The 27,940-nt window shown below is 44.1% G+C and overlaps 1 protein-coding gene across 1 annotated transcript in view; it reads right to left on the bottom strand.

Moving 5' to 3' along the window:
- The window catches only part of PATL2 (PAT1 homolog 2), a 58,647-nt gene extending 36,295 nt beyond the window's left edge, over window positions 1-22,352 (bottom strand). The window contains exons 1-9 of the mRNA XM_089677982.1: window positions 22,329-22,352; window positions 19,945-20,047; window positions 11,752-12,050; window positions 10,673-10,744; window positions 9,699-9,767; window positions 6,028-6,195; window positions 5,087-5,173; window positions 2,698-2,867; window positions 1,854-1,925 (exon numbers count right to left, since the gene is read on the bottom strand). Coding sequence (XP_089534108.1) covers window positions 1,854-1,925; window positions 2,698-2,867; window positions 5,087-5,173; window positions 6,028-6,195; window positions 9,699-9,767; window positions 10,673-10,744; window positions 11,752-12,050; window positions 19,945-20,047; window positions 22,329-22,352 — 1,064 coding nt within the window. The remainder of the gene's footprint in view (window positions 1-1,853; window positions 1,926-2,697; window positions 2,868-5,086; window positions 5,174-6,027; window positions 6,196-9,698; window positions 9,768-10,672; window positions 10,745-11,751; window positions 12,051-19,944; window positions 20,048-22,328) is intronic.
- Window positions 22,353-27,940: the final 5,588 nt, after the last annotated feature.

Below are 27,940 nucleotides of genomic sequence, written 5' to 3'. Positions count from 1 at the left end.
ATATAGAGGGGCTCACCGCCAGGCAGGAAGCTTGGAAGGAAAGCTTGGGACTTCATAGGCGCCCTGAGAGAGGACCACCTGTGTGGTAGGGAAGGAGTGGCCCAGCTCGAAGGCCTGGTAGCAGTCACCGACCCACCAGCAATACAAGAGAAGGACTAAGTGAATAAACCTGCACCCCCTAGGCCAAATAGAGGAAGGAGCACTCTGGTGGGAAATCAGATCAGCGTCTACCAGGGACTTTCTTACTTTAAAGTGACAGGCACTGGATCCCCTGCTCAGGGATTCACCCAGATCGGCTGGATTAGGAGAATATAGGGTGGTACAAGTGGAGACGCTGGCTAGCTTTACAAGAAAAGGATTTTGCTGTAGAAACACTTTTATATAGTTCCAGGAAGGTGTCCTTGGTCTCACATCCTAAGAAAAAGAAAAGGGAGCGCTCTCTAGGTCTCACATCCTAAGAAAAAGAAAAGTGAGCGCTCTCTAGGCAGCAGCTGTAGCACTAAAGGTAACCAATAAAACACCCTCAGTAGTAATTCAAATAAAGTGCAGCGCTAAAAGTAATGTATGAAATGGTCCACTTAAAAAAAAATTAAATGTTAACTAAAAAACGGTATACGTCCATAAGTGACAATCTGTGCAAGTATTAGGTGAAATAGCAGCAAAACTTCAGTGCTGGTGCTCCAGAGTAGTGGGGTAAGAATACGCACTCACCAGATGCGTAATGTGAATACGCATTAACTCAAATCACTGGGAGGTCCCCTTTAGGAATCGGGTATGAGCCAGGCCAAGGATAATCCTCCCTCTGGATAATGGTGGTGCCTCAGAAGCTCCCAGGTGGTAAAGGATCCAGTCAGCCAGAGGTTCCCTTTAAGGGATGTGTGGGTGTAGAAGCCTGTGCGACAGAAACTCCCTCCTCTGGATACGTACATAAGCAAGATGGCCGCCAGACCTTCTTGTGGCTCTGGCGGCGTGACGTCATGGCGTATTGGCTACTTACGCGTTTTGTGCGCACGCACGTCTTTAGATTGGCATCCCCTCTGAAGACATGCGTGCGCACGAAACGGAGGAGCCAATACGCCGTGATGTCACGCCGCCAGAGCCACGAGAAGGTCCGGCGACCATCTTGCTTATGGACTTATCCAGAGGAGGGAGTTCCTGTCTCATAGGCTTCTACACCCACCCGACCTCTGGCTGACTGGATCCTTTACCACCTAGGAGCTTCTGAGGCACCACCATTATCCAGAGGGAGGATTATCCTCGGTCTCACATCCTGTACACCCATAACCCTATCCAAGTTCACATCTCCCAATAGAACTTCAAAAGAAAGCTCATGGACTGGTTACTGTCTCCTGGATGTAAGTTATTGTGGAAATGTGTGTTGCCTGGCTATGCAAAACTATAGGGGGACCCAAAACTTCAGTGGCTCCTAAGGGGGTAGTGTTACACATGCATGTTTTTTGCTGAAGGCTATTAAAAATAAGTACTGTATATTGCAAACCTCTGCTTTTCACAATTTACCAATAGAACATGCAAATTAAAAGTGGAACGGAGTTCAAAAGTAAAAAGATTTGCTACATTCTCTCTATAGCACACTACTGTGCAGCTCACCATTTTTCATGTTGGAGACAAACATGAGGAAGCAAAGGCCTGCCTCTCCTAAGATAGCGGCCTCATAGAAAAAGCAGAGAACAAGGCATGATAAATCCATTAGGAAAGCTTGGGCAATAATGGATCAATGTCCATTGCCTGCCTTTTTTGGCACAGCTTCCAGATTTCTGTTCTTATTTTAGCATTAGAACCCGACTTTACAAAGCAACCCCGTTACACTGTATTAGACCTAATACAAGTCTTACCTTTGAGTGCGTTGTCGTTGACTAAGGATTCTGCGATGTTGGGGATGCAGCTGTGTTACATGTCCAGGAACCCTAAAAGGTATAATGACAATTAAAAAGTACTTCATGTAAAAAAGGATACATTCTGACAGAAGGAACCCAGCTCCAACAATTTACAATTTTAGATTTAAACAAAAAAAACAAAAAAAAAAAACATACATACACATACAAAAAACAAACAAATTTGATCTAGATTTTCCTGGTTTTCCAGAAATACCTGAATATGGGGGGACCAACACTGTCAGAAGCTTTAGGAAGTCACTATGTAAAAAACAGTCAGGGACCATTAGTCAGAAATTTTAGCCATACATGTGGTTAATGGACAGGATTGCATGATGAGGCAAAAAATAAAAAAGCTTTGCCAATGTCCCAATGCTTATAGTCCAATGAGCATACAAGTAGGGAAGTGGCACAGGGGGCCACAAAGCTGTTACACAAAAAAAAAAACAAAAAAAAAAAAACATGATTTCACCTGCTGCCCAGATAGTGTGGTACTGGTTTGGCTGGTCTCAAAAATCATGTCAACTGTATAATACGCATTCATAAAGGGATTTGAGCTGAGAGACATGTAGTCCTTTTATTTACAACACGAGAGTTGAGATCCCCAATTGACAAACTGCTGCACCAGCCATAACGATTCACCTGCATTGAAGCACACAGTGAAATGATGGCCCCGCTACAACTGGAAACACCCTCACTGCTTTGACATTGTCACTCTACTAAAATTTCACAAAATTATATCTGAATCTATAACATTTCTGAATACATGTTATGGTTTGGATCGTTAAAAAGATTGAAAACTTACTTGAACCTCTGGAGTGTGTTGCCTAGGGGGCTAAAGAACGGAGACATGCTAGGACTGGGAGACATTGGACCAAACTGCATCCTGACCATCTTTGGGGTCATTGGCCTCACAGGGGTGCTAATGTTAGGAGACATTGGCCTGAAGGGAGTCTGGGACATAAAACCTGGAGACTAAAAAGGGAAAGAAAAAAAAAAAAAAAAGTAAAAGAAAAAATTGTTCCGTTACATCTGCCATCATACACAATCACTGCAGAAGCATTGTTATCCTAGTGCAAGACCTCTCTTCCTCACCGTGTGAAGTCCCTCCTCAGGGGCGGACTGACACTCATGGGGCCCCCTGGCAATAGGGGATCATGGGGCCCCTGTGTCCTTGCCGACGCTTAAAGCACACCCCAAAAAGCCTACAAAAAAAAAAAAAAGTGTACCAGGGGCATTTCTTGGGGCCCCCTACTGACCCCGGGTAGTGCCTGAGTGCTAAAATGGTCAATCCACCCCTGCTCCTCCTACGAAGTCACCATATCATGTTACCCATCTGCTCGAGAAGAGCTTGAAAAGGATACCTGCTATTCAGAATGTACAAATATACTGGCTTTCTACATTACGTTGAGTCATTGATTAAGAATTGGCATGCAGCAAGTGACATCAGAACTTTATGTGCATATTTGTTCCTGCGACAGTGAATTAAAAAGGATTGAAGCCTTTTTTTCTAAAGGAAGTTGGGGCAAGAGCACATCAGTTTCTTGTTTTCTTGAGTCTCTCTGTATGAGTCTCCTGGATGCCAGACTTAGGCAGTCCTCATTGGCCAGTGCACGACATCACTACTGTGCAGAAGTCAGTAACCCCAGCACACAGGCACTGTGCCAGAGATGCAAGATGAGCTGTACATGTACAGCTCAGTTTACTTTGAGAACACTGCGAGCAGGCATGTAGATTTATTTATTAAAAAGCCCATCTGCTTCCACTTTGTGGCAGTGGAACCTTAGGCTTGATTTAAGCAACAGGCTAACAAAATTAAATTAATTCCAACCACAGTTATAGAAACTTTTTTTTTTTTTTTTTTAAACCACATAGTAAAAGCTGACCATTATAAGCACTGCTCCAAATGTAATATACTTTTTTTCAACCTATAACTGCCCCTTTTGTTGTACAGTTTGGCCTGTTACAGATTGCATAGAATCAATGGATCTACTGGCAAGATCAGTATAAACAAGAATAAAATATTATGGGGAAGGAGGGTCTGGTGGAGGGAAAAACAAAAAAAAAAAATCAGAACAAACATTGCTGTGTTAATATTCCCGACAGGCTGAATCATTTTTTATTTTGCCCAGTCTTGGCGCTAAGCAATTGCCACCAACATAAAGGACAGGCATCCATTAAATAAAGGTCTCCAGTTGATCACCTTCACATCCCACATCGCAAGCAATCGTATGACTTTTTTGGGGGGTAAACTTGAGAACATGCCTTCTGGTCTGGTTTTTGGGTCTCTTCCTATGTGCAAAGCAAGGAATCTGCCCTCACAGATCCCTTTTCTATACTATAGAGCAGGGATCTCCAAACTTTCCAAGCAAAAGGGCCAGTTTACAGTCCTTCAGACTTTAGGGGGGTCTGTGGCTAGTGGGAGAAGTATACAATTTCTCAGACTGTGGTCAATGGGGGGAAAAAAAAAAAAAAATGTTACATAATGCCTACAGGCAGTAGGAAGAGGAATAGCGCATCAATTGTGTCTTTACAAGGAATAGCTCCCCATTGTTGTGAGCAAGTTAGCCTCGCTCAGTTATTGTTCGTAGGAAAAATCCCTTCATTGGTACTCACTTTTGTTGCCAGCGGTTCAGACATTAATGGCACATTAATGGCTGTGTGTTGAGTTATTTTGAGGGGACAGCAAATTTACATGTTATACAAGCTGTACACTCACTACGTCACATTGTAGCAAAGTGTCATTTATTCAGTGTTGTCACATGAAAAGATATAAAAATATTTACAAAAATGTGAGGGGTGTACGCACTTCTGTGAAATACTGTATTAATGGGAGGAATTATACCCCATAATTTGTGTTGGAGCGAGGAATAGTCCGTGTTGTAATGTACAGCACTGAGCGAACTATTGGCGCTTTATAAATACTGTATAATAATAATAATAATAAATAAAAATAATAATAATAGTATAGGTGAGAGAAATGGTCCCCCAAGGGCCAGATAAAGGGAAGCAAGGGGACAGATTCAGCATGCAGCTCGGAGGCCACTGCTCTAGAGAAAAGTTGAATGTAAATGCCATGTCTGTTCAGTGTACCCAACATTGTACAAAATCAACCTGACCCAGGATATCAATGAACATACAGCAGTTAACACATTATCAAGCAGAGCAGCAAATGTATACGCCACATAACCTACCTGATTGGGGGTGAAGGGTGGAGCCGCTCTTCTGGGAGGTGTGAATGGAAAAGGTGGGCGCATGCTGCGGGGCACCAGTGGGGACTGCTGGAACCAACTTAAGCTAGTAAGTTTTTTCACAAAATAAGATTGCTAAACCAACAATCATATTACACAAACATCAGCTATAGAAAGTTATGTGCTTTAGGGTTTTTCCGTTTAGAAAAAAAATAAAAGCAGAAAGGGGAACATAGGCAAAGGGTATATGTTCATGAATACAGTCAAATTTAGTAAAAAATGTTTCTCCTGTTATTTTAAAAAGGTTCAATAAACTTCTAAATTATTGCACATTCCTCTGCAACTAGCTACATGTGCAGTCTTCCTCCTGGTGTTGAATTCCAGGAGTCCAGCACTGCAAGACACTAGTGATAACTGCTCAACCTCCTTGCTATATGGATAAACACTTTTAGCTTTAAGTGCCACAACAGATTTGGGATAGAAGGGAATATTTAAACCATTGGCTTAATTGCAACTAGATGGCTACATCCATGCTTCCCAACAAAATAGTGAAGGACACCTTATAGCATGGAGTACATGCCAGAGCCCCAGTTACATGGACCACAAAGATCTAAATAATGAAAAAACAATTTACTTAACCACAAAGTACATTCTGTATAGACATGTCCCAAAAAGTTGGCCCTGTTGATATCTGGTGCAGTGTTTGAAAAAGCCCAGCTTGCCGCTTCTTTGATAAGATTCAAGGAAATGATATAGTGTCCAATGTTAATGCTTGTAAAATGTACCTAAAGTGCACAGCACCCACAGCATACCGAAACTGCACAGATGTATTGAGTAGGAGTACACAGATGTGTAGACAGCATAAGCAATTTCAAGTGCAATCAGACCTTAAAAAGAGTGGAGTTCATGGTAGAGTGCAGTAAGAGACTAGACAATCTTTTTACCTGCCTATGAAAACGCTGTCGAAATGGCTTGGGGGACAGTCTACCCATCTCTAGACCCTTCAGCCTCTGTGCACAGAGGTACCCACGATGCATGGGGGAGCCCAGGAACTCCAGGTTGGCTGGTGGTAAATATGGTGCCTTGTCCATCACTCTCAAGATTGCCTTATCCTATATTATGCAGCACAAAAACAACTTGTTATACAGATTACAGCAGCCTGAGAGAAGAGAAACAAAAAAGCAGTCAGTTCTGAGCATTCTCCTTAAAATGCTTGGTGCCTGGCTGTCATGCAAACTCTCTTACAGCAATACTTTGAGCCACCAGCCAAGAACAAGTACGCAGATAATTAAAACTCCAGTCTTTATTTGCATAGTTTTAGTACCGAGGACAATGAACCTGCATAATAGCCAGGCAGCTGGCATTTTCAGAAAGGTCTGCAATAGCAGCTCCTGTATTTTGATCAGGGGGAGGGGGAGGGGGAGGAGAGAGAGAGAGCACTTCTCAAAAAACAATTATAGGGTCTTTTTTATTTATTTTTCACAAGATGTATACAACTTTCACCAAGAATTCACACGATTCCAAAATTAAAATCAATTAGCAAGGTGGGTGAATGCTGCATAAATCTTGTGTGAATACCTTCATAAAGGAGCACCTATATATGGTTAAAGATTGCATGTATCATGATCAGGAACATTTTGCCTCCAGCAGGAAAAATTCAGTCTACAATATGAAAGTAGGTCACTAGATAAAGCCAGTAATACATTTACGGAAACTAGAGACTGTTTAGATAAGGTTAAAAGTTAATAAAAATACCCATTTCTGAGAGAAAGGGAAGAGAATTCAGACTCCATCCTAGAGACTGGGAGAAAAGGATCTAACCATCAGAGCACGTGTAGAACTGGAATCCGCATCCTCTTGCATCTCCTAATGGGAGCATCGCAGGCGAGAATCACTTTATCGCCTATCTCCTAGATTGTAAGCTCGAAAGGGCAGGGCCCTCGATCCCCTCATGTTTTGCATTGTATTGGTATTGTTCTGTCACATGTTCTGTCCCCCTTTGTAAGGTACAGCGCTGAGCGAACTATTGGCGCTTTATAAATACTGTATAATAATAATAAATAATCGCCAACTATTGCCTAGCTATTTGTGTTTTCTGTAGGTTCTTACATTGATTGTATATATTTCTAATCTGTTTTTTCCTAATATTTTCACTCCTGTTTTGTTGTTAAAGTTTTAAGATTACACATAGTCTAGCTTTTTGCAGAACAGGAGGGTTTAGCTGCATGTCTAGCTACACACAGGGAAGCATGTAGTGAAGACAGAACAAAGAATAAAACACAGAAGGCCTGCCATACAAATAGGTCCCCCTTGGAGGAATGTTTGAATATTCCCCACTAACATGCTTCAGAAAAACTCTATCAGCCAGGGGTGGACTGACAACTCATGGGGCCCCCGGGCAATAGGGGATCATGGGGCCCGTGTCCTTGCCCAAACTCAAAAAAGCCTATGAAAAAGGTACCAGGGGCATCTCATGGGGCCCCCTACTGACCCCGGGCATTGCCAGAGTTTCCAAATGATCAGTCCGCCCCTGCTATCAGCTCATCTGGAAAGGCTCGACACTATTTTAGGTGAAAAATATCATGTAGTAACAATAGGTCCCATGTGGGGCCTTAAAGCTGCAATATTCACCCTAGTGTACAGAATTCAATGGTAGTCTCTGGGGCAATTTGTACTTCTCCAGAGCATGCATTGGTGGACTGCTATATAGAACAGACAGCACTCTCAGCCTCACCCTGCACAGAGATTTTTCAGGGCATGGGGCATCAACCTAAATGGCAGCAAAATGAGTAATTGTCACAGAAATAGATTAACTCAAGTTATCCTTTTATAGAAACAGTAGCTGCCACATGTTTTAATGGAAACCTGCACTATTCTCAGCACCTACTGTACTAAGGGATTAGCCCTGTCACACTGACGTTCTCCCACCAAGGCTACATGGGGGCCCAGTGGCTTTTTTTAAAATATCTTTTGTATTGTGGATATTTTTGCATTATGTACTGTTGTTGACACTATTTATCAGCATTACACTGAATTATCACTATTGCTGAGACAGTTCATCTCACTGAGATTCAAATGAGATTTCTTCTGTGGATTTTATGAATTGTTTGGCTTATCATTAATAAACATACTACACTATTATTACACCTTTGTTTTGGTGGCTTCATTTTTTGAGCCATTTTAAGGTTGGAGTGGTACTTCTGGTGCAAATCTACATAAAGTAGCTGAAATCGCCTAAGGAATCACCTTTACAGTTACCTGTGTGTGGGATTGGTCTGCTGCGTGGTCTGGATTGCTGTCCGATGTGTGTGTGTCATTGTAGCCCCCCTTACCCCTTCCTATGATCAGATCCTTGATGACTATAAGTGCATTTGTTTTGCGCTTCTGGTAAGTGCAAGCACACTTCATTCATATTCCACAAGAAGTCACCTGCACTGTATCCTGTCTTCACTGAATATCGGAATTCTTAATTCAATATTTTATGGATTTCATCCATTCAAAATTTCACCAGACTTACATTTATTAGTGTTTCTGCATATACTTTTATTTTGGTTATATTTAGATTATGAGTTAATCATAAATGTTCTTTTTAGATATCTTCATCCATTCACCATTATATTTGTCACTATCGTTTTATGCACCATCATTTTTATGCAAGTTTAATGCTTATAGGTTATACCTTTTTATAGAATTTTTATGATAAGCGCTGCATATTTGTTTTATTAGGAAATGTACCAGAGTTTAAACATTGGTAGCTTTCTTCAGAGGAAATAAGTTAATTTCGGTTTTGGAGCAGAGAATCAGCATAACAATTTTTAAATACAGTGTAATTAAAAAAAAAATAGAAGGAAATTAAAAAAAAAAAAAAAAAAAAAAATACAAACAAAACCACCACATACACAGCTGCAGCACTGACCCCAGCCACAGCTGTCCCCATTGCCTCTAAGACAAAGAGCTGAGGGATCAAAGACTGCTGATTGCTCAGTTCTCAGCCTTCAGAGACACTGTCACTGGGCCACTAGATCTATGCTCTGTCTCTCCAGGGCTCATTGGAGCACCAGGCTGTCAGGAGGCGGCAGCTGCCCAAGGCTCTCAGCAGCTCACCGAGAGGCCGAGCTAGCTGCTGGTCCAGGCATCTGGGTGGATCCTGACTTTAAAGTCAGGATTTTTCCAGAGCCTGGACCAACCAAATGACAGACTTTAGCCCACATTCAGCTGAAAATGATCACAGGAGTGCAGAATGAAGTGCAGTTCTGTGATCCATAGCAGAAGTAGGGCCATACTTTTAATTTTCGCCTGGTTTTGTTTTTTGTACAGAGTCCATTTTGCGCAAATATAGTCTGATAAACAAAAAACAAAAAAAAAACAAAACAAAAAAAAAAATAAATAAAAAATAGGCCATTCTATAGCTACAACCTGTGACTCTCTCTACAATCATATCTCGCAATCTCGCAAGTGCCCCTTGGATTGTCCCTCTTAGAACTAAATCCCTTTATCCCTCTTTACTACAAAGTTGTCCCTGTTTTTGGTCCAATTTATAGTTCTCCATTAATAGAAAAATAAACAAATAAAAAATCTGGCATGTCAAAAGCTAGGATTTCGGTGTAAGGTATACCTCCAGTATTTGTCCAGCAGGTGTCACTGTTACTTTTGGGGAGCCTATCCAAGTACTCGAATCCATTGTCTGAAAGAAAATTACAATTACTCTTTTGTTTATGCATATCTGTTGCATACCGAGACAATTAAAACTGTATAGTACTATCAGTGGAGCCAGTTATTCAAAATTGTAAGTTAAAGCAGAACTAAACTATCTGAGGACTACAAACTGAAAATGCTATTCAATTAATTTTTAGCATACGAAGCAAACTCATCCATCCATGTCTTCAGCATGCTTTATTTTGTTTGGAAATAAATCACCTTGCACCCCCCCACCCGTATGGCAATCATGAGTGCAGATTTAAGTAGCATTTACTTCCTGGAATCCATCCTCCCTTAGCTTAGACATGCAGGCAGGAGCAGTGGTGTATTTAGGTTTTGTGTTGCCCTAGGCAACACAAAAATCGGACGCCCCCTACCCGGCAGAGAGCCCGACACCAACCAACACCAGACCCCCCCCGGGGAGAGATCCTGACCAACAACACCCCTGCCCCATTCCCTCCCACCCGAGAGAGCCTGCCACTAACATCCACCCCCCCTTTCATGGCGACAGAAAGAAAAACTCACCTTCACAGCTCTGGACATTTTCGAGATCGACAGTTGGGCTCTGCATACACCATCAAGCAGTCTCTCTCGGATCCCACCTGGTCCCCATACCGCATATGTCCCTTCTAGGGGGCAGTGCTGCCCCCTAAAAAATGCCGCCCTAGGCAAATACCTTGTTTGCCTTGTGGTAAATACGCCCCTGGGCAGGACGATGGGCTTAGCTGAGAAAGGAGGAGCCCCTCCTGATAAAAGAAAAAAATACCCATGAAAACTCCTGGGATGTACAACATTTTGGTCTAGGCCAGAAACAAAGCAAGTTTAAAGAAAAAAAAAAAAAAAAAAGAAGGTTTAAACAAAAAAGTAAATATACACACGTCATAAGCTTACCAAATCATAGTCTGTGTCAAACTCTGTCCAGGTAGAGCCAATTCCACTATCCACAACAGCACTGTCCACAATCTAAAAAAAAAACAGAGGAAATGGGGGTATTCCTTGGGGGGGGGTCTAATGACCAAAGGCGATTTAAACGCCAACTGAAACCTCTGTATTGGATTACTGTAACATTGGTAGGCTGCACATATAGTAAAACTGCTTTTTTGTGGTTTTCCTTCATTGCCATGCGCTGCAGCCAGAGTCAAATTCCAATGTGCTGCCAGCACAAGGAGAGTCAGACTTTACTCACACACGATGCAGAAGAGTAAATATCAAGAAAAGCAAAAGAAAAAAAAAAAAACAAAAAAACACACAAAGCAAAAATACTGCATTGGCAACCTCCCGACTGTAGTAATAGAGGGTTCATTTGGTCTTAAGTCTAAGTAAAGTGCCATTAATATTTACAAAAGGTCTAATCCTCTAAGGTTTAATACATCACAATATCCAGCATAAAAAAAATAAAACTTAAAATTTGATAAACGGATATTTGACATCCCAAGATAGAGCATTATGGGTTTTCTATAAGAATAAAGAGATTTATCCACCCTTCGTAAAAATGGCCACTAAAAGGGGAGTAAAAGAAAAATAAGATATGTAAAGAACAACAAGCCTGCAATTAACTATAGACATTTATAGGTTGTTGTATCTATCACTGAAGTTTCTCTAAGACTAGTCAAACATGGTAGAGGGGTCTAGAACTCCCATCTACTAGTGGCTCAAATTGGAAATGCAAAAATACCAAGCAATTTTTTTTTTTATACGTACTAGTACTTTTTCCCCTTTGAAGATATATGAAAAACCACTACATTACATTTTTTTTCCCACTGATTTTAACTTTTAAGATGACCATACTATTTATTTAGGATGTAACATTGAATAGCAGCTAAGAGGAGCCTGTGATCAAGCCAATTTGTGGCAACCTCACAAATACAAAGAAATATATTACTGCAGCATTATATATATATAAAATATGATATGTATATGAATGTATGTATGAAAGAACAATAATAAATGCTGGAATATGCACATATTACCTCTAAGGCTGGCTGGCCATGAAAGGCCTTCATCACTGCTGGATCTCCCAAGTCAGAATCGTCTATTCTTGTACTTTCTGGGTGCATCTCAATTTCTACAGAAAGATCAGCTTCTTTCAGGGATTCGGTGACAATTTCCACCTCATGATCTGAGGTCTCCTCTTCGAATTCTTCTACCAGCTCTGGCTGTTTTCCTGACGGCTCTTTGTCTTCATCTTCACAAAGCAGCTCGGGTTTTTGATCCGTCTTTTTGCTTTGGTTCTCCACTTTAGTGCCTTCATCTTCAGAATCTTCATGATCTTAAACAAGTTTATCTAGTTAGTTCTATAAAAGCCATTGATAAAGCCGTTTGATGGGACATTGGCTCCTGCACTACTGCTTAAAGGGTTCAAGAAAGGAGGCTGCTGGACAAGATTAGTCCAAAAGGAAGGTAATAAAGAAGCTATGAAGTGGTCTTATAACCCTAAACTAGAAAGATTCCAAAAGTAGGATTTATAGCAGATAGTTTCCCAGTTCAGAAGGTTGTTTTGGGGACTTATGCTTTGGGGTCAGTCCTACATAAAAGACAACAAGCAAGACTACTGTATATTTCTTGAATATTTTTCCCTGACTGAAAATACAAAAATGTCACAAGCATTCCCCAATGTGCAACAAACTTTCCCTGTGTTTTGGCTAATAGTTGATTTCTCTTGATCATCAGCTCCACTTAGTGGCCAAAATGCTTTCCCGATCAAAGTATTTTGGGAAAACACAGTTAAATGGCCAATAGATGGAGTGATTGATCAATGGAAAAACCCTATTAGACAGCATATAGAGAAAATGTATTAGGGCTGAGTGAATGCATGCATTTGTCCAGCAAATTGTATATAAATAGAACGCCAGTGTGCAATGTGTGGAAGTAACCTGATCCACTCACATTTTTCTCATCTGCGTTATAACCCAGATACAGCTATTTTTGTTCTGATAGAGCGTTGAAGGGTTTGGGCCTCACTGAATTCTTTTTTTTTTTTTTTTTTCTAAATAAAGGGGGAGATGAGATGTTGGATCCTTGGCTAATGGAGATGCAATGTCACATAACTGAAGACAAGTTGGTAAACGTTATTGATCTTGCTAGGTAGCCTCTCTGGATAGGTGACTATCACTGGTCCTCCTGAGAGCACCAAAGCTTACAGGGGGGCAAAAAAGTATTTAGTCAGCCACCAATTGTGCAAGTTCTCCCACTTAAAAAGATGAGAGAGGCCTGTAATTGGCATCATAGGTAGACCTCAACTATGAGAGACAAAATGAGGAAAAAAAAAAAAACCAAGTTACACTTACGGCAACGTCTTTTCCAGGAGTCTTTCAGGCCAGCACTCAGAGACCTCGGCTCCTCCCCCTCTGAGGAAACACCTCCACCTACAATAAAAAAGCTCCACTCCCCTCTGACCCCAGTTCTCCAAGCATCCTCCGGTCACCTGGGGAGACACAATGCGAGACAACATAATCACAATAAGCCATCTTCACATAACCAATATCAACAGTGGGTGGGAAACCGGTGCTGGCCTGAAAGACTCCTGGAAAAGACGTTACCGTAAGTGTAACTTGGTTTTTCCCCTACCGTCTTTCAGGCCAGCACTCTGAGAGGATAAGCGAGTACTCACCCTTCGGGCGGGCTAACTGCTTGCAAGACCTTACGACCAAAGTCCTGCTCCTGCACCGAGACCAGGTCCAGTCTGTAATGCTTGGCAAATGTGTCATAGTTGGACCATGTTGCCGCTCTGCAAATCTGCCCTGGGGAAACCCCTGCTAACTCTGCCTGGGTAGCCGCCACTGCTCGGGTGGAATGTGCCTTGATACCCTTCGGGACCTCCAGGCCTTCTGCCTGATACGCTCCTGCAATCGCCAGCCGCAGCCAGCTGGCCAGCGTCCTTCTAGACGCCTTCTTGCCTCTTCTAGCCCCCTTAAAAAAACCAAAAAGGGATTCGGTGCTTCTGAACTCCCTAGATTTCTCTAGATACTGGAGAACGCACCTTCTTACATCCAAACAATGATACTTCTCCTGATCTACCCCCACTGGGTCAGGAAAAAACGAGGGAAGGACAATGTCCTGTTCCCTCTGGAAACTCCGAGCTACCTTTGGAATGAAGGACGGGTCCGGTCTGAAAACGATTCTGTCCGAAAAAATACGGAGATAAGGTGTTCTGATCGAGAGGGCCTCCATCTCACACACCCTCCTCGCCGTGGTAATCGCCACCAGAAAAGCCGTTTTAATGGTGAGCTCACTTATCGGGCAGGACTCCAGGGGCTCGAACGGAGCCCTAGTCATCCCCCCGAGCACCTTGGCCAAATCCCACACCGGAAACGGTCTGGACCTCGGAGGCCTCTGCCTTACCAGAGCTTTGAAAAACCTACTCACCAACGCCTCCCTGGCCAGGGGCGTCTCTAGGAACACACTGAGGGCCGAGACCTGGCCCTTGAGCGTGCTGACAGACAATCCTTTGTCCGCTCCCGTCTGCAGGAATTCCAACACGGAAACCAAACTATGGGTTGCCACTGCTGTCCGGTCACACCAGGCTGTAAAGCAAACCCAGACCCTACCATAAATGGTCTGGGTCTCCTCCTTCCTACTGGCCAGTAATGTCGCCACTACCTTAGGCGAGAACCCCTTCTCTAAGAGGAGCTGCTGCTCAGAAACCAGGCCGTTAACCGCAATCTTCCCACGCTGGGGCAAAGAACCGGCCCCTGTGTTAACAAATCCTCTCTTGGTGGCAGCTCCCAGGGTGGACGAGAGGCCAAACTTTTTAGGGTCGCAAACCACGCCCGCCGTGGCCAGAAGGGAGCTATCAGGATTAACGAGGTCCCCTCTGTCCTGAATTTCCTCAGGACCAGGGGGAGCAAAGGAACCGGGGGGGGGGGGGGGGGGGAGGCGTAACAAAGCCGGTAGTCCCACCTCTGACCTAATGCGTCCACCGCTCTGGACCCGTCCCAGCGGGATAAAGAGAAGAAATTTGGGACCTTGTTGTTCCTTCCGGAGGCAAAAAGGTCCACATCCGGGGATCCCCACTTCCGCACAATCTCCTGAAAGACATCGGGGTTCAAGGCCCATTCCGACTCCCTGAGCCGAGTCCTGCTCAGGAAGTCTGCCTTCTGGTTCAGCTCCCCTTTTAAGTGTATCGCAGACAGGGACGCCAAGTTCACCTCTGCCCAGGACAACAGTGTCGCCGCTAAGGCTCCGAGGCCCTTGCTCCTTGTCCCTCCCTGCCTGTTTACATAAGCCACTGCCGTGGCATTGTCCGTTAGGACACGCACGTGCTGGCCCCTGACCCACGCCTGGAAGGAGTGCAGAGCCTCCCACACTGCCCTCAATTCCTTCCAATTCGAGGATTTGCCCTTCTGCCCTAAGGACCATTCCCCCTGAGTCACCAAATTTCCCAGGTGGGCTCCCCAGCCCCTGGCGCTGGCATCCGTAGTGACCTCCGTGGATATCGGAAAGCACCACAACAGCCCCTGAGTTATGCTGGACGATCTCCTCCACCACCATAGAGACCTTTTCACACTGGGGGGAACCAGGACCCTGCATTCTAGGGAGTGACTCCTCCTGTCCCAAACCCTCAGGATCCACAACTGGAGGGGACGCACATGCAGACCTGCCCACTGAACTGCCGGAATGGACGCTGTCAGTAATCCCAGTACCGACATAGCCTGTCTTATGGATATCGACCTGCTCCCCTGCAGTAATCTGACCCCGGCTTCCAACTTGGTGACTTTTTCCAAAGTCAGGCTGGTCTTTTGGTCTACCGAGTCTAGAGTGTAGCCCAAGTAAACCACCTTCTGAGAAGGCACCAGGCAGGACTTCTCTAGATTCAAAATCCACCCCAAGCTTTCTAGATGGCCCCTCACTATAACCAGGTCTTGCCGTAAGTGAGCCTCTGAATCCGCGAAGAGCAGCAAATCGTCCAGATAGGCCACCACTGAAATCCCCCTTAAGCGAGTAGAAATCAGTGCCTCCAACAGAACCTTGGTGAATACTCTTGGCGAGGAGGAAAGGCCGAATGGAAGAGCCCTGAACTGCCAGTGTCGAATTCCTTCCTCCCCCCCCCCCCCCCCCACTGCCAACCTGAGGAACCTCTGAGAGGCTTCCGCCACGGGTACGTGTAGGTAGGCGTCCTTCAAGTCTATGGATGCCATGAATGCACCTGGTGGGATTAGGGACCCGATTGTAAAAATACGGAACCTCCGGTAACGCACTAACTTGTTCAAGGGTTTCAGGTTCAAAATCAGTCTGAACGCCCCAGACGGCTTTTGAACCACAAACACATGGGAATAAACTCCCTTCCCTCGCTCCGCTACTGGAACCCTGGAGATGACCCCCTGGGACTCTAGAATCTCTAAAGCGCCCACCAGAGCTGCGTCCTTTGTCGGATCCCTTGGACGGGTCGTCACCAGAAAAATCTCGGGTGGCGGCCTTAGAAACTGTAACCAGTAACCCCTTCGGATGACATCCAAAATGAAGGGGCTGGTGACCACGGCTTCCCACTGTGGGAGGAACGCCGCCAATCTCCCCCCCACAGGAGGAACCAAGTCACCTTGGCTTTTGGGGCTGCTCAGGAGGGCGAAAAATCGCTCCCCCTCTTCCCTTACCTCTCTGTCCAGCCGACCTACCCTGACCAGGCGGTCGCAGGCTCAGCCTCTTTGCCGGGCGGGCCTTCCGTGTCTCCCCCTCCTGCATTTTCCTCTTGAGGGGGAAGGACTTCTTCCTATCAGCTGTCCGGTCCAATAATTCCTCCAACCCCGGGCCGAACAGACAGTCTCCTGTGAGGGGGATGCCGCATAACCTAATTTTTGAAGTGATGTCCCCCTGCCATGTTTTTAGCCACAGCGCCCTTCTGGCTGAATTGGTCAGGGCAGCAGACCTGACCCCCAATCTCACCGACTCTGCGGAAGCGTCCGCAATATACCCCACTCCTTGCAAAAGGGTCTCAAAAGAGGACAAGATTTTTTCCTTGGGAGAGTCTGCCACAATATGGGCCCGTAATTGCGTAAGCCAATACTCTAAGTTTCTGGCTACCACTGTCGTAGCCATGGCTGGCTTCAGGTTGTACAGGGTCGAGTCCCAGGCCTTCCTAAGGAGAGACTCCGCCCTTCTGTCCAATAAGTCTGGTAAGACCCCCATGTCCTCAAACGCTAGGTCAGTTCTCCTGGTCGTTTGGTAAAAGGCCGCGTCAAGCCTAGGGCTCTTGTTCCAGACCGCCTCCGGGTCTTCCGAAAATGGAAACCTCCTTCTCAACGCTTTTGAGAAGAACGGCTTCCTTTCCGGGTCCTGCCACTCCTTCTTAATCGTGTCCACCAAAATGTCATGCACAGGAAATATTCTGTGCTGGTGCTCCTCCAACCCCTGATACATTTGGTCGTGGAGAAATAAGGCCTTAACCTCCTCCTTAATGTCCGGGGTTTCGTATATAGCCCCCAGGAGCTCATCAACCTCCTCTAGGGTCAACTTGTACCGGGAGGGGCCCCTCCCTTCCTCCGAGGGACCCTCCCCCCGCTGATTCCTCCCCGGTCATAAGGGGTTCCCGACGACTCACTGAAGCCACCTGGGGGGGGGGGGGAGTGTAGGTAATGGGAGGGCAAACCTCTCCATGAGGGACTTGAAGGAGTCGAAGGTGGTAACCAACTCCTTCACTGACCTGGCTAGGTCCCCCTGTTCCGGCTTCTCCTCCCTCACCAACCCCTGTATACATGGGCCACAAAGAACCTTTCGCCAAGATTCCTTCAAAACCTCCTTACAGGAAGGGCATCTCCGCTTGGGCTCCTGGTGCCCAAGTTTAGCTCGGGCCTTGCCCTGAAAGACACAAAAGAAAGGGGGGAGGAGGGAAGCCCAATCAGTCCAACACTAAACACCCCCCCCCCCTGCTCCTTCCTGGCAGAGCAAAAAGGGCCTGAAACACCACAGACCCCTTGCCCCACCTTCCCACTGCTAGGGGCCCACAGGTAGGGGAGACCTCCACTGAGGCACCTTACCTGTGACTGGCTGGTGCTGGCATCTCCTGGTCCCGGTGCCTCCGACATCCCGTACCGGAGGGTGGTCGCCTGGCGCTAGTCTGTCCCCCAGACCGCTGTGCACCGCACCGCCATTTTTAAATTTCGCGCCGCCGTGGTGTGAAGGCCGCGACCGGAAGCGGAAGTCGCGGTCCTGGGCGAAGCCCCGCCCCTTCCACCGGAAACCGTCGTCTCCTGACGTCCGGCCCGGCAAAGCCCTCAGACCACCAGCATGGGAAGGAGCGGAACTCCCCCCCGATCCTCCCCAGATCTCACCACGTCCACCCAGATGCCCCCCCTCGCCGGAGAGGGTCGGGGGGCGAAGAGCAGGTAAGTGCCTTGTCCCGTCCCCCGGGATGCACTCTCACTGCTCGCAGCCTGCCCTGGGAGGATATGCAGCCGGACACTCCGGCCTTCACTCCCAGCTGCGTTGGGCCTCACAGCCGGCTATCCGGCCCTCGGCTCCCCTATCGTCTTCCTGCGCCTCCTCGTGTCTCCCCACCGGAGAAAACAGCTGAACTGAGGTCAGAGGGGAGTGGAGCTTTTTTATTGTAGGTGGAGGTGTTTCCTCAGAGGGGGAGGAGCCGAGGTCTCTCAGAGTGCTGGCCTGAAAGACGGTAGGGGAAAAAACTAGACAATCACATTGACTGATTTGGAAAGAATTTATTTGCAAATTATGGTGGAAAATAAGTATTTGGTCACCTACAAACAAGCAACATTTCTGTCTCTCACAGACCTGTACCTTCTTCTTTAAGAGGCTCCTCTGTCCTGCACTCATTACCTGTAATAATGGCACCTGTTTGAACTTGTTATCAGTATAAAAGACACCTGTCCACAACCTCAAACAGTCACACTCCAAACTCCACTATGGTGAAGACCAAAGAGCTGTCGAAGGACACCAGAAACAAAAATTGTAGACCTGCACCAGGCTGGGAAGACTGAATCTGCAATAGGCAAGCAGCTTGGTGTGAACAAATCAACTGTGTAAGCAATAATTAGAAAATGGAAGACATACAAGACCATTGATAATCTCCCTCGATCTGGAGCTCCATGCAAGATCTCACCCCGTGGGGTCAAAATGATCACAAGAACGGTGAGCAAAAATCCCAGGACCACACGGGGGGACCTGTGAATGACCTGCAGAGAGCTGGGACCAACGTAACAAAGGCTACCATCAGTAACACACTACGCCGCCAGGGACTCAGATCCTGCAGTGCCAGACGTGTCCCCCTGCTTAAGCCAGTACATGTACGGGCCCGTCTGAAGTTTGCTAGAGAGCATTTGGATGATCCAGAAGAGGATTGGGAGAATGTCATATGGTCAGATGAAACCAAAATAGAACCATTTGGTAGAAACACAACTCGTCGTGTTTGGAGGAGAGAGAATGTTGAGTTGCATCCAAAGAACACCATACCTACTGTGAAGCATGGGGGTGGCAACATTATGCTTTGGAGCGGTTTCTCCGCAAAGGGACCAGGACGACTGATCCATGTACAGGACAGAAAGAATGGGGCCATGTATCGTGAGATTTTGAGTGCAAACCTTCCATCAGCAAGGGCATTGAAGATGAAATGTGGCTGGGTCTTCCAACATGACAATGATCCCAAACATACCACCCGAGCAACGAAGGAGTGGCTTCGTAAGAAGCATTTCAAGGTCCTGGAGTGGCCTAGCCAGTCTCCAGATCTCAACCCCATAGAAACCTTTGGAGGGAGTTGAAAGTCTGTGCTGCCCAGCGACAGCCCCAAATATCACTGCTCTAGAGGAGATCTGCATGGAGGAATGGGCCAACATACCAGCAACAGTGTGTGCCAACCTTGTGAAGACTTACAGGAAACATTTGACCTCTGTCATTGCCAAAGGATATATAACAAAGTATTGAGATGAACTTTTCATATTGACCAAATACTTATTTTCCACCATAATTTGCAAATACATTCTTTCCAAATCAGCCAATGTGATTGTCTGGATTTGTTTTCTCATTTTGTCTGTCATAGTTGAGGTCTACCTATGATGCCAATTACAGGCCTCTCTCATCTTTTCAAGTGGGAGAACTTACACAATTGGTGGCTGACTAAATACTTTTTTGCCCCACTGTACCTCTTGGGTAATAAAAAGGTAGAATTATTGGTACTCTCCATTTTCCACCAACATGATTTAGATGGCAAATCTTACCTAATCCAAATGTAACTTCATTATATAGATCAATTTCTTCATCTTCTTCTGCCATTTCTTCCAGCAAGGAGCTTTCTTCTGCCAGATAAAAGTCCTCTGGCAGCTATGAAGATATACAACAAAAAAAATGAAGATACTAGATACTAAAAGTAGGGCCTATTCTGCATTATTATAGTTTTGTCATTGCATATAAAACGTTCCCCTTAATCTAAAACACAAGTAGGCCACTTGGCTTCGTATGGATTTGTCTGTAGAGAGTGTGTGCATACAGGTCACCACAAGGATTGGATCACAGCTCTTCTAACTCAATATGTAGATTGTTTCACCTACGCTCAGCAGCGCTGCATGCCAAGTTGGCACTTTCTGAATATTCAAACCAAATACATAGCCTAGCAAATCTATGGTCAAGGGAGGAAAATGCTAATATAGACATTGCAACAACAATTATGTAAGAAACTGCAAAAATCAATATATATTTACAGTTTTGCCCCTTCCTTATAGAGTTGAATAGCTAAGGTGTAATTAGGACAAAACAGTTAATGAGGTCCTATATTGCCAATTCGGAAACAGGCTCTGCAGTACAACTACAGCAGTTTTGGTTTATTGTTCCTTATCACTGAAGACAAATGTACTTTCTGCATGGATGGTTGCATCTTAGCAGCTTGTAAAGCAACTCTGTCCCCATAAAAACAAACAAAAAAATTCTTCAATAAAACATCTTAATTTTTTTATAAGTTGGTGGAGAATTTCCCAATAATCCACTGCATCCTATAAATACCTGGAGTGTCAGATACCCAGTCCCCTCATTGCATGCTATGGCTCCATTCACTGGCCCCCACATCACTTGGGTCCTCCAGTAATGTAGAAGCTGGCAGGTGGAGCTACACACAGTGTAGAGTGGAGGACCAGGCATCAGCTATTATCAGTGAGTATGATGCAATGGATTCTTAGGCATCCGTACATCTTCACTAGATTGAAGATTGGGATTCACCACTTGCCTGAGGTTATTGCAGGCTTTGGGTTTTTTTTTTTTTTTTGTTTTTGCTTCAAATCTTATGGCAGAGTTTCCAGGCAAAAGTGACTGTGTAAAGCCCATGCTCCAGGTACTATACACTTACCTCTCCATTGCTTTCCCACTGCTCCTTCCTCTGTTGCACCTGGAATCATAATTTCCAGGTTCGGAGTTAAAATGTCACTCCCTCCATAATACAATATTTATACTGAAAAACTGCATCATGAGAAGTAGTCACATACTCCCCAATACCCATAAGCACCATACCCAGTGGCGGGCAATGAAGGATCAGCGGGGTGGACAGTTTAAGAAGGTCAGGATGTAATAAAGGGTTAGCCTTCTTACTTAAAAGTTCCTACGTTTAACCTTTCAGATATGCTGATATGGTACAATCATTTCAGTCAACTTGAGTGTATAATAAAAGTAATTTACTTAGCTTGGTTTAAATAGGTATTACAGGTGATAAAAAAATAAAATAAAATTGATAAATACGTTATATTCAATCCAGGGGGAGTTCCTCAACTTCTTCATTGGAAGTTCCTGGAGACGATAGTCCTTGATCTATATTTCTTCTGAATCTAACCTAAATAGCTCTTGGTCTTTCACTTTCAGAGTACATACATACAAACTAGTTTGAGTCACACCATATAATAGAAAGATCAGAGGTTTCCAACTTCCCAAATAATGAGACCCTTTGCCTCAGTATACATTAAACATTTCATATAAATACATACACACAATAAATTACTTATAAACAAATAGAATTGAGAACATTCAACTATTAGCAAGTTTCTTGTAAATTAAGAACTATGAAAAACTACACTACACAGGGGCTGTACATTACACAAAGACTGTCGCTATACCCTGAATGAGCAAGATATTCTTTAAGCAGGGAGGCTGATTAACTGAACTGAAATACAGAACACCCTCTAGTAATCCATTTCAAAATGTGACAAACAAAAAACAAAAAAACAAAAAACAAAACACAATTTAGGGTAAACACTTCAGTAATTACCCCAAATATTTCCTCACCTAATCTATAGCATACACCAATCTTTTAAATGGAACTATAGTGTTAAAGAATATTTTGTACATGTGAAAGTTTAACAGATTAATGTAACCAAATCTTTGTTTTTTTAATAATCAAGTAACTCCATCACAAAAGTAGATTTTTCTAAAAACAAAGCTCATTAGATACACCGCTTGATTGGTGAATATATGCTATGGCCTACTGCACTTGACATAGCATTGCAGTTCATCCTGTTTTGCCAAATAGGCGCATTTTGCTGCTTGCAGCCAAGATTTCTAGTAAATTTGCCAAAAAAAAAAGTGCTTATCCAGCCCAGCTTTCCTTGAAAACTTACGTACTTACTATCTGTTCAGAGTTGAGACTCATTGTTTAGATTTTACCAAGTTGAAATACCCGAGCTGGTCTGTGGATTGAGAACATTAAATAAATTTTATTCTAGAACAGAAAAGAGAGAAATAAATTGTTACCCAGTGATACCTACATGCATATTATATGAAGTCTGAGAATCTTATACAGTGTTGTACCCATTGTAAAACCATGACAATTATACAAAGCATGCTTGTTTTCCAGGATACAATGGTCGATTAAAAGGGCAGGATTTTTAGAGATTACATTTTTTTTTCTTTAGCTTTTAAAAAAAAAAAAAATATCTGGATTTAGATGAATATCATACATTACGCTAAATCTTTATCACAGAATCCACAATCAAAAAAAAAAAAAATTAATAACCAAGCCTGGGTACTTCAATCCTGAAGAAACCCATAAAAATATTCAGAATCTCTAAAAGGCCTTCCAGTTAGTTCAGAGGGGGCCGACTAAGAAAGAACTTCCATTTATTACAGGTACTTATTATAACAGTCAATTTACGCAGCTCTTTATATACATATATTGTACATTCACATCACTCCCTAACCCTCCAAGAGTGTACAATCTAAGCTCCTCCATTTACATTCATACACATACTAGGGCCAATTTTAGACAGGAACTAATTAACCTACCAGCATGTCTTTGGAGGAAACTGGAGTATCCGGAGGAAACCCACACAGGCACAGGGAGAACATGCAAACTCCAGGCAAATGGCGCAATGGTTGTTATTTGAACCAACAATCCTAGTGATGCCAGGCAGAAGTGCTAACTACTTAGCCGCTGTGCTGCCCCATTATTTGGCCCTATTAATTCCATACATATAAGGCAATTCATGACGCAGACCCATTCTAGTTTTAGGCACTAGGTTCACATTTGCCAATATCATGGGTTCACTGTAAATTGATGACATTCAAAATTTGCGGTCCCAAAGAATTTTAGTGCTACCCCTGCAGGAACTGTTGGATTGGATGGGTTCTCTATTTATTGCCTCGACCTCCTGAATGGTTTCAGCCCCTTTGACACAGTAGGTTAAAGTGATTCTAAAGGCTTAAAACTTTAAAAAAAAAAAAAAACAACAAACATGTCTATACTTACCTGCTGTGTACAGTGGTTTTGCAGAGAGCAGCCCAGATCCTCCTCTTCTCTGGTCCCCCGCCAGCGCTCCTGGCCTCTCCCTGTCCGGTGCCCCCAATGCAAGCAGCTTTCTATGGGGGTACCCAAGCATGCCCACTCCCCAGCCGCTACTCCTTGTGTCCATTCACTGGGCTGTGGCTCGGCCCCACCCCCTCTCTTCTCATTGGATCACTGGCTGACATTCTCAGCCAATGAGGAGATTGAGTCCCGGGATAGCCTAGACTCCACTGCGCAGCACTGGATCGAGATGGGGCTTAGGCGAGTATTAGAATGCATGAAGGTAAACCTTAAGCCTTTACAACCACTTTAAGTGAAAACTGCTTGCAATGTCACAAATCACTGAAAGCAAAACAAAACACACAATAATGATGCTATGCTAGGAAACAGACACTAATCAAACTAGTAAAGGCAAGTTTCAATCTATTGACACACAAGAGGATTGTTCATGATAAAAAAGCATGAAAAGAGATTAGCAATGTTAGTAGTGCAACTCAACATACAGGGGTTAATTTACCAAAAGCAAACATGCAGCTTACTTTGCAAGGGAAGTTGTACTTTGCAAGGGAATTTGCCAACCTATCTGTTGGCTTCCATCATACAATCGTGTGAATGCAAAAGTGTGTTTAAACTTGCACATGTCTTGGTATTCATTGCAAATTGAACCTTCACCACATTCACTAATCTCCCAATTAGAATTTCCTTGCAAATTGCAACTTCACTTTACAAAGTGAACAGCCTGTCTTTAGTAAATCAAGCCCAAAGTGCATTACTAGTGACTATGCTAGGCATAGGCTCACTGGACAGAGGTACTCTCAAAGAGTGGGTGATGTTTGGCATAAGCTTCTTACATTGGCCCTGAAATGCCAGGATAGTAGAAGTGCTCCCCACCCACCAAAATTACCCCTTTTTGGAAAGTACACACTCCAAGGTATTTGCTTAGGGGCTAATTGGGAAATTGAAAATTACATATTTCCTTATTAATGTGGGCCTCACAAATGTTTAAGAATGCCTCCAAGCCTTAGTTAAAGGGCTATATGAGGAGAAAGTCTGATTACCTTAAATAACAAAGGAATGTGACTATATGGACAAGCCAGCCCACTTTCTTTTCAGGAATGTGCCATTTTCCTTTGGTCAAGTTGTTTGCGCTGGGGGGCTGGACATTCCCTACATACAAGTGCAGTATATAACACACAGCGAGCCTGGAAATATTTAGTTTCAACCCAGAGCTTGCATTAAAAGTGGTTGTAAAAGCTCAAGGTTTTTTACCTTCAAGCAGTCTGTATGCCCCCCCTAATATACATCTAAGCCCCCTCTCGATCCAGTGATGTGAACTGGAGTCTTGGCTAGCTTGGGACTCCCTCTCCTCATTGGTTAAGACAAAATCGTAAGCCATTGGCTCCCACTGATGTCAATACCAGCCAGTGAGAAGAGAGGGGGCGGGGCCGAGCTGCGGCTCCATGCGTGAATTGACATGGAGCTGCGGGTACCCCCATAGCAAGCTGCTTGCTGTGGGGGCACCCGACAAGAGGGAGGTGCCAGGTGCACCAGCGGGGACCTGAGAAGGGAAATCCAGGCTGCTCTGTGCAAATCACTGCACACAGCAGGTAAGTATAGACCTATTTTTTTTTTAGAAAAATTAAGCCTTTTAGAATCACTTTAACCCCTTCCCGTCGGCGCCTTCTGGCCCTTAAAGAGTTTCAGAAGCCGGGAGGTGGAGCGGGCGAGGCGGGTTGGGTTTTGGGATCATGTGACCGATCGAAAGAGCAGACCGGGACCTTTCCGTGAGTAGCGGACATGTGTGCTGGGAGCACGCAGGGCGCACACTCTCAGCACATATGTTTTTTCTTACCTGAACGCAAATGTGCGGCCTCTCGGCGTCTAGGCCCAGATGCCGGGAGGCTGTACATTTTTGTGCCTCCGGCGTGACGGGGTTAAACAAGCATCTGTTCTGATCGTCAGCCATGCCATATAATGGAGGAATCCATGGGGGCAACTGTTTCTTTAGTTAAGCATTCTTGTTATATTTTCTTTATTCTCGTTATCTATCATTACGTGTAATAAATGTTATACTTGTACGTAAATAAGTATTTGTGTGGTCTCTTTGCACATATCGAATACAACACGAAAACCGTAATAAAACAGGGACATGTTGAGTATTTAAGGATATAGAAAGTAGAAATGGTTTTTCTTCAAAACTTTCAGTCTTTTTTCCCATTTACATTACAAAAAATAAAAAATAAAGCCCGGAGGTGATCAAATACCACAAAAACAAAGCTTTGTGTGAAAAGAAAAAAAAAAGACAGAAATTTCATTTGGGTACAGCATTGCCTGACCGCGCATTTACCAGTTGAAATAGTGCAGTGCAGAATAGCAAAAATGTCTGGTTAGGATGATGGTTTTTATTGTCCAGAGCTCTTTGGTGACACATCCATTCACCTACTGTTGTGTAACTGACAAAAGTGAGAAAGCTGAAGACAGCAATACAAAATACTAGCAGGCAAATCTCACTAGCAGAGAGATGAAAATAGCACAGTAGTGCATAGTGGCTCATCGCAGTATACTGCATCACAGGCGCACTGGGAAGATACGTTCAGAATAAATGAAACCACAACAATGAACTGGAGTCAATCAGCCCTTAGTGCTTATTGGTCTTTAAAACCCAACTTCAGCCCAAAATGTTTTTTTTTGTTACAGTGGCTTTGGAAGATTTTTATCGCTTGTGAAGGAAAGATCAGCTCACTTCTTGCCCTGGAGGCCAGCCAGGAAGGAGGGAGATCGCTCCAGTAGAAAACAGGGAAAAAAAAATGTCATCACTCCAAGTATAACTAAAGGCAAAACTTTTTTCCCGTTTTGGATCCAGGAGAGGGATTAGAACACCTATCCATTTTTACTGCTATCTGTGCCCGTTAGGCTACATTCACACTAGCGTTGTGTGTAGGCGGCAGAGAGGCATTTGGGAAGTGTTTTTACCGCTTCCCAAACGCCTCTGACAATTCTGCACATTGCAGCACATGGTGCTGTTCTAACGGGAGTGTTAGCGTTGCGTCAAAACGGACGCTTCTGGTTGAGTCAGGAGGCGTTGAAGCCTCCTATTCTAGTCTATGGTGCCGCTTTGCAAACGCCCGGCCGGCATTTGCGACGCGGTTTCGGGGAATTTGCGGAGCGGTAACACCATTTAAACTTCATTATAGGCGTTTGCGGAGCGTTTTTAACGCTCCATAAACGCCTAGCAACCGCCACTGAACCGCACATGCGGCGTTTGCCGAGCGCTAAAAACCGCTCCGCAAACGCCAGACCAACGCTTGCCAAACGCTATAGGGGCGTTTGGCAAGCGGTGGTAAAACAGTCAAGTGTGAACGAGCCCTTAAGGAGATTTGCCCTCTCTGTTCGTCATGTTTACCATTATCATCGAAAGTAAAAGAAAAATCACAAATTTCTTCAGAAGAGTACTAGAGGGGAAATCTTTCAAAGGGGACAGTCGTTCTGGTGACCTGGGGGTCCCAAGGAATCCCCTTAATGATTTCCTCTCCCTTACCGTCCAGCTAGAGGACAGGAAGTGAACAGAAATCTCTGCAAGAAAACACAGATGGTTGAAGAAAAAAAAATAAAAATCTGAAAAGGTATTATAACCCTTCCTTACTCTATCCAAAGTGAAAAAAATTACCCATAGTTCTACAAAAAAAAAAAAAAAAAAGTTACTGTCTGTCCCACTGAATGGTTCTTGCTTACTGTCTTGGCAATGGTGCTTCTACCAGACTGGTATTACGCCAACCTAAATGTATATATACATTGGCTGCATGTGTATTTTACTTTATCAAAAATATAAAAACACCATTACAATCAATTATACTCAAGTCTGCTTCAAGATATCGAGTTGCTTGCCATAATTTACTGCATATCACAAAATACCATCTGCTGAGTTCTGCTAATCAACCACAAACAGCACACATCATAGAAAGACATGGAATAAACTAAAACAGCTATATGGAGTAGGCTGTGACAGAATTCCCAAACATACTAAGCACCAAGGAAGTAAGGTCAACCATATTACTCAGTATGTCTACCTAAAGAACTGGCATGTGGTTCTTGCTGGATGAGTAGCATCAGAGCACCATTCACAGCAGTTTTAAATGAAAAAAAACAAACCCATACACACAACTCTATATTTACCAGCATAATAAACATATCAAATTCCAAACTATAGGAAAAATGTACAACCCACTTCATAAAATAAACATCCCATCATGCAACTACATATAAAACAATTGTGTGTGTTTACCTTCTGGGTGTTAACTCTAAATTAAGCTCTGGACAAAACTTATAGATTCTGTGAATACCAATTGCTACCTCTGATACAGGTGTTATAGCCAGACACCTGACCCACTCTGCTTAACCCCATAATAACCAAGAACTTTGTTTTCAGAGAAATAGGTATTTTGCCATTGGCTGCTGTT

This window comes from Staurois parvus, unplaced genomic scaffold (assembly GCF_062004578.1).
Source record: "Staurois parvus isolate SC_StPar_1 unplaced genomic scaffold, SC_StPar_1.0 ptg000195l, whole genome shotgun sequence".
Classification (NCBI taxonomy): Eukaryota; Metazoa; Chordata; class Amphibia; order Anura; family Ranidae; genus Staurois; species Staurois parvus.
Note: the sequence above shows the minus strand (reverse complement) of the source record. Positions and strands in the feature narration are given on the sequence as shown.